The following is a 12635-nucleotide window of genomic DNA, read 5'->3' as shown; positions in this document are numbered from 1 at the left end:
GAGAGCGGCGGCCATAGGTGGGAACGTAAGGTCCGATCGCTGTCTCGCTCCAACCTATGGCCGCCGCTCGCCGCTGCCGCCGCCGCGCAATGTCGTGGCCGGGCCGTTAGGCTGCGGACTGGACGCAAGCGGCACGCGGCGAGGCGAACGGCAAACCAAAGACGTTCATACATTCGGTCGAGCACAATGTATGAATTGCCTTAATTTTCTGTCCAGTTCACGGCCTTAGACATATCTAAAACTGATGATTTCTACAGTATTTGGCTTCTCTTCAAGACTTTGCCGACCCCAGGCCTAGAATAACCAGGTACGAGGGGAGGTACAAATATTCGCGGAATGAAGTAGAAGGAGGTAAAATGGTACAAAACCTCTTTGCTTATCTGGTATGAGAACTCATCAGAAAAAATATATATAAATGTCAATTCAAAACCGTCATTTGTTTTTTAAGATATTGCCCGTCAAACAGATTATTTCGGAATTAACGTGCGACTATGGAGCAAATTGAATATCGTGCCGTGATAAAATTTCTATCTAAGCAAGGAAAACCTCCGCAACTTATAATTAATGAAATGAAAGCCGTCTACGCGACTACGGGGACCAGTGCCCAGCTAAAACCATGATTTAAAAGTGGCCTGGCCTCTTCAAACATGGCAGAGAATCAATCGAAGACGACCCTCGCCCAGGACGGCCGATTGAAGTCGGATCTCGTTCAAAAAGTTGAAAAATTCGTACTAGAAGATGCTCGACTTAAAAAGAAACAATTAGCTGCATTAGTTGGTGTATCATCAATTCATCAACAATTTTGAGGATCCTACATGACCATCTTGGTACGACGAAAGTGAGTGCTACCCACCGTACCGAGAATGCTCAAGCCGCAGCAGATGCAACAACGAGATGAAGCATCAAAGCAATTTTTTGAATTTGTGCGTTGACAATCCTTCCCACATATTGGAACGAATTGTAGATAGATAGCGTTTATTCGTGGCAAAAAAGAGGAAAACACGTACATAGGAAACACAACATAAATAATATAAGCCACGAAATGGTCCCGACTCAGCATGGTGCTAGCCTGGCTGGGCTAGCGCTGATCTTCCGTCGGGGCCATGAACTAGTGCAGTTCTAAGAATACTAACACAGTATAAAACAAATAATAAAAGACACGTCAAGATTAATTAAAACAAACAAGATGCAAAAATAAAAATAAACAACAATTCGTTAAATAATAAAAATGAGAGTGAGTGGCGGTTGCGGAAGGGACAAAAAAGGCAGTAAGTACATACTTAATACACTTATGTAAATATAATAATCTATATTAATTCTAAATGTAGCTTGTCTCAAGTTTGAGGCATTCCTCGTTAAATTGATGTTTAAGCATAAACTTTTTTAAAGTTGTTTTAAAACTATGAATGCTTTGCAGGTTTCTGATAGGAGGTGGGATGTTGTTCCAACACCTAGTGGCTGCGTAACGAAAACTGCCTCTGAAGGCTGCTGATGTGTGTCTAGGAGTTAGAAGTTGAGTCGCAGACGCAGACCGCCGACCCCAGCGTGACTCAGACATGGAAAGCTTCTCATACAAATAAATAGGAGTCTGACAGTTTATTACTCCAAAGAGTAAAGAAGCAAGGTGCAGCTTACGGCGGTGGTGCATTTTTAGGATATTGTGCTGATTAAGGAATGGTGATACGTGGCCCCGCAATGGAATGCAGAAACAAAAGCGAGCACAGGCGTTTTGGACACGTTGTATAAGTCTTTTGGTTTTACAAAGAAGTCGTGGTCCAAATACCGCATCCACATAATTGTGACTGGAGATGAGACTTGGGTTCATCACTTTAAGTCGTGCAGTGGCATAAAGTGTGCAACACCTCCAAAGGAGTTCAGGGTATAAGAATCGGCCGGAAAGGGGGTCGCTACGATTTTTTGGGATTCAAGAAGAATTCTCAAAATCGACTACAAGGACAAGGGTGTTACCATAACTGAGACATATTATGCAATGCTATTAGAAAGACTATCTGAAGCCATTAAAGAAAAAAGGCGGGGAAAACTGTCAGAAGGTGTGTTGCTGTTGCACGACAAAGCACTGGTTCACAAGAGCCATGTTGCGACTGCAGGGGCCCGTTTATAAAAAGCTTGTAGCTTGTAATACAAGTGAAAGTCCCTTTTTGACAGCTTTTGTTAGAAAGGGACTTCCACTTGTATTACAAGCTACAAGGTTTTGATAAACGGGCCCCTGCTCTTAACAGGTGCGGCTTCGAATCGCTGGTTCACCCACCCTACAGCCCGGATCTGGCCCCCAGCGATTATTGTTCCCAAATAATAATAAAAAAGTACTACGAGGAAAAAAAATTGTGACGATAAAGAGGTGAAGCAGGTTATTTCGGGTCATTTTGAGAACAAGATAAAAAATATTCGTTTGATGGTCTACATAAATTAATGAGTCTATCTGAAAAATTCATTAAACTCGAGGGTACATATATTGAAAAAGAAAAACACTTCTATTGTTTTACTTAATTTGCAAATACTTCATTCCGCGAATATTTGTACCTCCCCTCGTACTAAACTAAAGAAAAGGTACTAACCTCACTAACCTCGTCATCCTGCTGTAAATCTTGCTGGTGTTGTTGATCCATCAGATCCTGCTGATGTTGTACTTGCTGTTGTACTATGAGGCTGTCCTTGGAGTCTTCGGGGTGGTGCTGGTTCATGTTAATGATGGCGTGCGAGTCAGAGCGGACGATCGTGGGCGGGCCGGAGTGGACGTGGGCGTGGGATGTGTAGAAGCTGGGGAACAAGCTGTATTATGTTTATATTTCTTCATTCAAAGGAGCATTTCACCAGAGTATCGCCTGGAGCATTTCACCAGAGTATCGCCTACAAACGCTGCTCTTTTAATACATCTTGAAATGCTATTAAGTCGATTTCTCGTCAGTTATTCCATGACTTCAGTAAAAAATAAGTAGTAAGCCAAAAAGGCTTCTTAGCATTCTCAGAAAACTTGGGAGTAGGTAGTTTCCATATAAGCGACATTCTGGACGAATGCTTCGAAAGTGGTTCAAACCAGGTTCAAACAAACATATCATGAACGTCCAGATATTCAACAACGTAAAAATTGTACAAGAACAATCCATACTAATATTATAAATGCGAAAGTCTGTCTGTCTTTCTGTCTGTGTGTTCCCTCTTCACGCTTAAACCGCTGAAGCGATTTAAATGAAATTTGGCATAGAGATAGGTTGAGTCCCTGAGAAGGACATAGGATAGTTTTTATCGCGAAAATCATCCCTTAAGAAAGTAAAAAGCGGGGTGGAATTGAGATAATTAATGAAGTGCCTGCTAATTTGTGTGCATAATATGCTCAAATTGAATTATTGCTATACTTACTTTAGCTGCTGTTACTAAGTCCACGCAGACGAAGTCGCGGGCAAAAGCTAGTTTATTATAAATATCAAATCCAGAAAGGAATTCCTATTCGTCATGAGCAATATAATATTATTTGTCAGGCCTTTTCCATAAATCATGTGATCCAATTGGTGCCTAGTTAGTACATATAAAATCCTGGTAACTCATCAAGGGTAGAAGTTTTGAAATGCAATCTGCACTGCAATAAAATTCAATTGGCTTGATCTTAAAAAGAAAATTGAAATATTGAAAGCACCTTGCTGCTCAAGTTGCTTGTGCTGGGCCTACCATGATGAGACTTGTTCAGGTGTTCAAACATGTGGGGAGGAGTGCCGAGACCGGAACATGGACGCCCTGTGCTGGAGCACTCCGCCATTACAGAAGATATTATGGTGGTGTAGACTAACCTCATGGGCTCAGCCTTGATCTGCTGTTCGAACATGGATATAGTGGCGAGGAGGTCGCCGGGGGGTGGCACGGGCACGCCCACGCCCCGTGCCACGCCCCCGACGCCCACGCCCCAGTGTGCCGGGAAACTAATGGTGCCGTCGGTACACCCCCATTCTTAACTGCTGCCACCTGCAAATTATTTGGCTTTTACACTATAGAAGAATACATTTTGTATGAAGATCCAATACAAAACGCACTCAGATACAAAAATAAATATAACAAAAAGGCAAAATCTGACAATAAGGCAACTAAGGCAAGGCACTTGACCCTATTAATTCAGCCAGTCATATAATTTTATGAGGCCGTGGACTGGACGCACACGACCAGCGGGGCGACGAGCGGCAGATCAAGGCCATTCATACATTGCGCTCTACTAAGGTCGCGTTGCACCAAACCGTCTGTCACCGTTACAGCGTTCGCTAATTTTTATTGTATGAGAAGTTTCATAATAGTTTTCTGCTGCTTGACGTTGATCAGTCTGTTAATTGTGGTTGGTGCAACTGACCCTAAATGTATAAACGGTCTATACATATTTGCCGCCCCGCCAGTCGCGTGCGTCCAGCCTTATGACAGATATTTTAATATTTTGTTCTGTTAGATACTTGTGAATGGATTTATTGTAAGATAATTTGTAGGTTCCTAACATCTTGTTAGATGTAAAATTTTGTTTTGTTGAGACTTTTAGGGTACACCAAGATAAAAATGAGTGCACCAATATTACAAAATGTTACTACTCTTACTCCACAAAGCTGGTCACAAGAAATATTACAAATATCAACATGCTATCTAATGGATCCTGTGATCCGCGTCAGCTAGGTCTACTAGGTCTCTTAACTTTATCCGAAGGTCCTCTTTTTTAGGGTTCCGTACCTCAAAAGGAAAAAACGGAACCCTTATGGGATCACTCGTGCATCTGTGTGTCTGTCCGTCTGTCACAGCCTATTTTCACCGAAACTACTGGACCAATTAAGTTGAAATTTGGTACGCAAGTAAGTTTGTGACCCAAAGACGGACGGATGTAACGTAACCAAATGAATTTTAAACCTATACTTTTGGGGGGTAAATGAGAAAATTAAAAAATAAAGTGTTTCAAACTATATCGTGTTGCATGTCAAATGAAAGAGCTCATTGTGAGAATCTCAAATATATATTTTCTGTAATTGTAAAATAAATAGTTCAGAAGTTATTTAAGAAAATAGCCAAAAAATTACGATCCCCCCCCCCCCCCCTATTATCTCCGAAACTACTGGGCCTAAAATTTTGAAAAAAATACAAAAATAGTTCTTTACCTACAGATGACAGGAAAACCTATATTAGAAATGTGCAGTCAAGCGTGAGTCGGACTTAATTACTTAGTTTGGGTTTTTTAAAGACATTTCACTCACGTTTCACGTAAAAAAGTAGGTACATTGTTAAAAATTGTGTAATGTACGGAACCCTTACAACGCGAGCCCGACTCGCACTTGGCCGATTTTCTAAACAATTGTCAACTTCAGGCAACTTAAAGAAAACCAAAGCATTAGGTAAAATGATTCATAATAATTTTATTGTCCTATTGGACATTATTTAAACACTTATTTGGAATCACTTAAAAATGTTTCAATACCATAAGGGCATACAGGGCTTGTGCCCAGGGTCTCCATGCCCTGGGGGAAGGACAGAAAGTAACAGTACATATACCTATTTGATTACCTATAATAAATGGAAGATCATAGTAGAAGCGCACGAAGAATTCCGTACCATTCGCTAAAAAACGGCAAAAAAAAATCACGTTTGTTGTATGGGAGCCCCATTTAAATATTTATTTTATTCTCTTTTTAGTATTTGTTGTTATATTGGCAACAGAAATACATCATCTGTGAAAATTTCAACTGTCTATCTATCACGGTTTGTGAGATACAGCCTGGTGACAGACGGACAGACAGACAGCGGAGTCTTAGTAATAGGGTCCCGTACCCTTTGGGCCCCAGCATAGTTTAACCTTTTCGACTCCGTGTCAAACACAAAAGCTGACACTCGGACGCCACGCTCTGTGGTCTGTGACGAATTAATCGGTCTTTGGCATTGGACCTACGCTGCCGATATATCGGTCATTGGCGTCCAAAATTACTTATTGGAATTATTATGAATGTGCTAACATAGTTACAGAACTACAAAATATTTATTGGCCTTATAGTGAATATTTTAAAGTACTATTAGTTTCTTAATAGCACATCCATTGACTTAAATTGCAGGAAATTCCAAACACCAGAATACATTCTTAAAATTTATAATAAACCTAATTGCAATAGGTTTATTTGTTTTATATTCTAGGTATACAGGATGTTTTTTTAATAACCTGCAATATTTGCAATATGTTACGATATGTCAAACTGAGCGACTTTTACCATGGGACCAACCAAAAAAAATGGAAAATTTTACACCTCCGGCAGGACTCGAACCTGCGACCCTTGGAACACCGGTCCAATCGCTTCTACCAACTGAGCCACGGAGGCCTACCAGATGAGTGTGAATCTTTCCATTCCTAATATGTAATTTTAGTAAAAAATTACATAGGCGGGGTAATAAGCTCTGACCAATCTTATCACCTGGGATGTAATGGATCCTGTAATGGATCCAATCACCTGGGATGTAAAACTGTCGCACTAAGCAAAGGTGCAATAATTAAACTTGAAATCTCATTAAAATATATAAGATATTGTATTAGAACAAGGTAAGAAACCAATTCAATATTATCTCCAAATTAGTTATTGCACTTATGTGCGGCAGAAAAACAGTTTTACAACAAAGCTCTTAAACACTCCGGAGTTCTAAAGACTCAATGCATTCTAATCAAATATGTTATAAACAGAAAATAAAAATAAAAATTTAGAAAAAAACTATTTTATTAAATCATAAACAATAGTACAAAAATTTTTTTTTACAAAAAAATTTAATTACTTTTGAACCAATGATTAAAAAATACATTTAATACATTTTTATAACACTAATTACAGAATTTTAGATTAGAATTAAAGTATGTTTTGTATTAAAACAAGTAAATACTTTTATTCAATAAGTGACATTTGAGTGTCAGTTCATTAGTCTGATTAGAATACATTCTTAATATTCTAATAATAAACATCCCTTCGTAAAGTTACTACGTAGAATATTATTAGTTACCTATTGTAAATAAATTGGTAGGTATAACATAATACAAATATATATTTTAAAAAAAACTAAAACTAAGTATTTATTAAATGACCAAAACAAAATAAATTACAAAATTGTTAACATTGAGTAATAGGCATTAAGCTTACATTAACCGAACAGTTCATGCAGAAGGGCCAATGACCAGCGAAGTTAAAGCTCTAAATACCTACTGTTGCAACCTACAGTCTAGACTTTGCTACGGGTATAAATATACATTTACTAATAGGTATGTAGAACGGCAGTGTATAGATGTAATTATAATACAGTACACAACGCACGCTTATCTACTCTATATCATATAGGTACATACATCAGTAACTTAGAAATGTTTGAAACAGTAAACAAAAACATTTGCTATAAAAGCAAGAGTAAAAATTGTTTTTAGGCAAAAATTAAATGGCGGAAGCTCACCGACCGTCCGTCTCCACCCAGCCTCCCCCCCGGCCATCAATAAAATGGCCAATTCGTTATTGAATTTTGTCCCTAACATTCAGGCCGAAGCTGCGCGATGCCGCCGGTTGTTATGCGACTTGTTAATTTCATACCGCTACTACTCAATGTAAACAATACAAGTTTATAACGCAATAATCTCTACTATTTTATAGAAAGTTATGTCACATCGTAATTTAAAGTACACAAAATACATTCAAATGATCGTTAATAATCAGTAAACATAAACACCCCACACGAATAAAAGGTTCTTTATTGGAAATACATCGACCTTTCGTATAGCGAAGGGAATGAGATACAAATTTATTATTATTCCTTTTTTATGCAAAATGGTAAGGTCTGATTTGTGTCTATCTATAAACTTAATTATTATATATACGGCAAAAGTAAGATTCTACTTACATAAGTATAGAAACACCTATTTACAGTTGCGTGTATAGAAACACATAAATTACAGCACTAATTACACAATTTCGTTAAGATTGGCCATTCGAATTATGTTTTTCTTTAGACACCGATATAAAATGGCTGCTACCTCATTGTTCTGCGCGTTCGTTCGTGCGCATAGAAGCCGTGAACGCTTGGGGACGACTTCTCCGCCAATTAAAATTATGGCGCGAAATTTAAGGCGCCATTAAATTGATTTTAATGTCCATGTTATATGAACAAATTTATCTTTGCAAACCGGTAAGAGCTCAACGTTACAGTTATATAACAAAATAAGTAAACTGTAACGAAAACGATCAGAAACATTGGGAAATATAATTTGGGATTGTAATCAAGAACATCGGTCGCCGCAGTTTTATTTCCATTGAAAGTTAATGTTATCTGACGATATTGATGCGGCCCGCCATTTATATGCTGGTCCATTTGTCTTCCTGAGTTTGTGTATATATCGCAAATAGAACAATAAAACCTTAATGTTTTATGATTTAATGAGCGTGATTGTTCCATTATTAATTACTTTGTTCTTATAAGACTTTATTACGCGATGGTGGACGGTGAGGTAGTAGGCGTTCTAAAAAGTAATTAACGATTGGTGGTACCGTGGTGGTAACTGCATTTGTAGTGGGTAGTCATTAAAATGGTGACGTTAGGTAAAAGTTATATAGTTGGTCAAACCAAATTGTCAGTAAATAAGAACAAAAAAACCGGCCAAGTACGAGTAGGACTCGCGCACGAAGGGTTCCGTACCATTACGCAAAACACGGCAAAAAAATCACGTTTGTTGTATGGGAGCACCCCTTAAATATTTTTCCCCTCACTAGCTCGGAAAGCCGTCTTTTATCCTTTAAAACTAGCGGGGAAAAACGCATTTTATCCACTAGTGGGAAAAGTAATTTGACCTTGGATGGAGCGTGTTTAAGTACCTTTTGACAGTTTTGACAGATAACAGAACGTAAAATGCTCATAATAATGGTTCGTTCGATATTAATTATCATAAATAAATGGTTTGAGAATTTAATAAAAAATATCAAATTTAGCTTTATTTAATGATTTTAAGTAATACTTAAACCTTAAATTACATAAGAAACATTTGTTTTTTTAAATGATGTTGAATGTTATTCTGAACGCACAAGTTGAGTCGATGCAATTTCAAAACGCATCGTCAGAAATGTCAACATTGTCAACAAAAATTTTCTCACCGACTCCGATACGTAAAAATTCACAACTTCCAGAGTTTCTGTTATAATATCGTATTATCGTAAAAAAATTAGTGATTCCAGTGATGAAGATGATCTAACGCCTGTGGATGTTGCACTTTCCTCGCTATAGTGAGGGGAAAAGTTTTGTGTTACACACGGGTGCAAATGTATTTTACTTCTCGTGTGTTGAAACACTCGCAAGTAAAATACAACTTTGCACCCTTGTATAACAAATAACTATATTTTATTCTGTTTTTAGTATTTGTTGTTATAGAGGCAACAGAAATACATCTTCTGTGAAAATTTCAACTGTCTAGCTATCACGGTTCATGAGATACAGCCTGGTGATAGACGGACAGACAGACAGACAAGTCTTAGTAATAGGGTCCCGTTTTTACCCTTTGGGTACGGAACCCTAAAAACTATACTCATCCTTTTCTTTTGGGTGCTAGTACTAGTGTAAGACAAAGATAGTATGATTCTATCTATGTTTGAAATGAGACAGTCCTTTGGGCTAGGCTAGGTTGTAGCGAACCAGTGACAAAACTCCCATTAGCTCGATTCCCTTTACACCCTCAGAGCAGGTTGAGACCGCTCAACCGATCTGCGCTGGAGCGAAAACTCTTTAGGAGTATTCCAGCGTAGCAAAACCGTCTCGTGTGATGCGGAAGGGTCCTGGATTTTCCCCAGGCTACCATCCCCCACACAGTCCTACCGCTCTAATGAGGGCTATCGTTTTTTTGCTCACCAGTTGACGCCTCTGTTGATGGTGGTCCAAAAGACTAAAGAACAGCTGTCAGTCATTGAAGTGACAAGTGACATTTCGAACTATGGAAATGTATGGAAAAGACCACCATCTACACTAGCGCCCCTAGCGGCGAATTCATACGCGTTAGCCCTCATTGCCCTAGGTGCAATAGAGCCCGTCAGGTTAAAAAAAAAAACAGTCCTTTGACAAACTAAACTTCAAACTCGGGTCAATCCATCTGTCATCATCATCATCATTGGCCACGACATCTATAGCAGATGATTGTTGCAGCGTCAGGTAAAATCAGGTGTTACGGGGAGGTTGATTGCTTAAGAGTCCAATACCAGAGCGGCATCTTCTGCCACAGCAATCACAAACATGACGTGAGTCCAAGGGAGGAGGTCTAGCAGCGCGAAGTCTTTTCTGCCTAAGGTTTTCTAACCAGTCCTCGTCATGTTTGTCCACACCCGCTTTGAGATCTCGACGCCACTCTGGTCTCATTTCAGCCTGAGACTCCCAATTGTGAGGCTGAATGTTGAAGCAGATCAGGTCTCTCTTGCAGCAGTCCTTAAATCTAAGCTTAGGGCGTCCAACCGGCCTCCTGGCGTTTGCGATTTGGCCCAGCATGACTTGACGTGGGAGTCTGGTAGGGTCCATTCTATGTACATGGCCAAGCCAAGTGAGCCTTCTTAAGGAGGTTCTTTGCTTAAGGATCCATCTGTCAGATTTTGCGATTTTGGCTTGATTTTGATATTAAGAAAATTTCTGTGGGAGCGCGGTGGCACGTGATTGGACAATTTTTTTATAGTTGACTACAGCGTATCGAAATGAATATTATAGTTGAGTTGGTTTGAAGTTAAGCGACACATGTTATAATTACTAAATTTCTGATTGGATTCTAATCATTATACTCGAATAGCTAAATAACATAATGCTGTAATAAAGATACATATATTACATAGGTGTAGGTAATAAAATAATAGTACATATTTTATACAATCGTGATATAATAGAGCTTAATTTTCAGTGGAGTACCGTGTTAAGGCAATGAAGCTTGCTGAGTTGCCTAAGTGAGGTATAAGATTGAAAAGCCTGATTATATCACTATTGTATAAAGCCGGCAAAATGTGTAATATTAAGGGAAGCTATTCACGCCCAAGCACTTTATTTCACTTTGCAGTCAGCTGCAAACCACGAATGGCCAAAGTCACCCTGGAACTCGGTCGCGGCGCAATGCAACGTGGTGGCACAGGCAAACCGTCCACCCGGTTGGAAACCAGGATTCTTTTTCCGAAAGCTAAGCTGTCAGTTGTGTTGAAGGGGTTTTATCACATTGTATCTAAAATCTGTCAAGCCATTTCCGTCAGTAAAAAAGAGCGGCAAATTTAAAAAATGTAGGTTCGAAGTTTTATCATTCCATAGAAAATTTGATTTTCGCCCCTTTTTCTACTGACAAATTTATTTGACCGGCTATAATTTAGAAGAGAGCCCTTTACAATAACTTTCGCCGGCCTTTCTACATTGTAATTATCGCAGCGCGACCTGAGGCGCTGTTTAAAAAAATATACCTATTGAACGAATATTTACTCGTAATTATGAAGTGCTTCTGGTTTTATAGATATAAATAAAATTAGTTGGTGAAGCAAAAATTGTCAGTAGAAAAAGGCGCGATTTTTTTTTTATGGGACGATATCCCTTCGCGCCTACATTTTTAGGGTTCCGTACTCAAAGGGTATAAACGGGACCCTATTACTAAGACTCCGCTGTCCGTCTTTCTGTCTGTCTGTCACCAGGCTGTTGTCGCGACAGTCGATCCGATCGAGTCAAGTCGGATCGGTTCGACAGTGTCGCGAAGATTTAAATAAGATATTGTCTATGGTTTAACATTTCGATGAGACAAAAGTTTTCATATTTGGGGAATAACAGCCATTCTCTCATTAGAAGAAGAACAAGATAGATTTAATAATGTGATCTGATATAATGTGTGCTATCAAGTGTTATTATCAAGAAGCCAAGAAAGGCGACGCGCAGAGTCGGTGACCACATGGGCTGGTTTACCTGAAAGCTAAGTGTTTACTGCTTTGTATCTATTGTCTTATACTATTGTACAATTATCTTGATTTATAATTTAAAGGCCATCTTACTGGTTGCCACGCGGCAATCCGTGGATCCAGTAAGTTTGTACCTATGAGTTCACGATGAAGGTCGTGGAAGTTCTTTGGAGCCCATCTTAGGTAAGGCGGACTAGGTAATTTATAGATTATGTAGGAGAGAGGTGGCTTTGGCTGCTAGGTTCTCCTTTATCCTGTGCAGGAGTGCAGAGATGACTACGGTCGCTTGGTATTCCTTTATCAGCACGTATTATGCATGTACTGAGTACACCCTTTGCGAAGGGCGGGTACATTGGTAGCCGATATAACCTACATCCGGTCGGGTAAGATGGTTCTCATATATGTTATAGTAACGAATAGATATTATGTAACTCTTATTTATGATTGATGGAAGATGCCATCATCCTTAGAAACATATAGACATAAAAGATAGAGGTTTAAACTCTCATACTTAGTGGTAGACACTTAGTGATGAGTCATTTCATATAAACCCTTTTAACCACAGATGGTGCATAAGGCAGATGAGCGAAGCAGATTATCAAGACTACAACTGGACTGTGAGGTAGGACTAACCACTCCTCAACCCTCTCATACAATACCATTTATTCCTATTGTCGCGGCGTTCTGGACTATTATGGTAGT

General features: G+C 39.1%; 1 protein-coding gene and 1 non-coding gene across 23 annotated transcripts in view; both read right to left on the bottom strand.

Moving 5' to 3' along the window:
* Positions 1-8063, bottom strand: part of LOC134746641 (zinc finger protein ZFP2-like) — a 65001-nt gene extending 56938 nt beyond the window's left edge. For 7 of the 22 annotated variants that reach the window (XM_063681109.1, XM_063681122.1, XM_063681115.1 and 4 more), the window contains exons 1-3: positions 7891-8061; positions 3804-3975; positions 2577-2790 (exon numbers count right to left, since the gene is read on the bottom strand). In XM_063681109.1, the coding sequence (XP_063537179.1) occupies positions 2577-2790; positions 3804-3838 (249 nt within the window). In that variant the 5' untranslated portion in view covers positions 3839-3975; positions 7891-8061. Of the gene's footprint in view, positions 1-2576; positions 2791-3803; positions 3976-7890 lie in introns of all 22 variants that reach the window. The other 15 variants (XM_063681113.1, XM_063681114.1, XM_063681120.1 and 12 more) reach the window with 7 other exon arrangements.
* On the bottom strand, positions 6267-6341 carry Trnat-ggu (transfer RNA threonine (anticodon GGU)). The gene has a single exon. It is a non-coding gene; the product is annotated as a tRNA-Thr (tRNA).
* Positions 8064-12635: the final 4572 nt, after the last annotated feature.

This window comes from Cydia strobilella, chromosome 13 (assembly GCF_947568885.1).
Source record: "Cydia strobilella chromosome 13, ilCydStro3.1, whole genome shotgun sequence".
Lineage (NCBI taxonomy): Eukaryota > Metazoa > Arthropoda > Insecta > Lepidoptera > Tortricidae > Cydia > Cydia strobilella.
The sequence above is the reverse complement of the archived record's forward strand: the minus strand, read 5'-3'. Positions and strand labels throughout refer to the sequence as shown.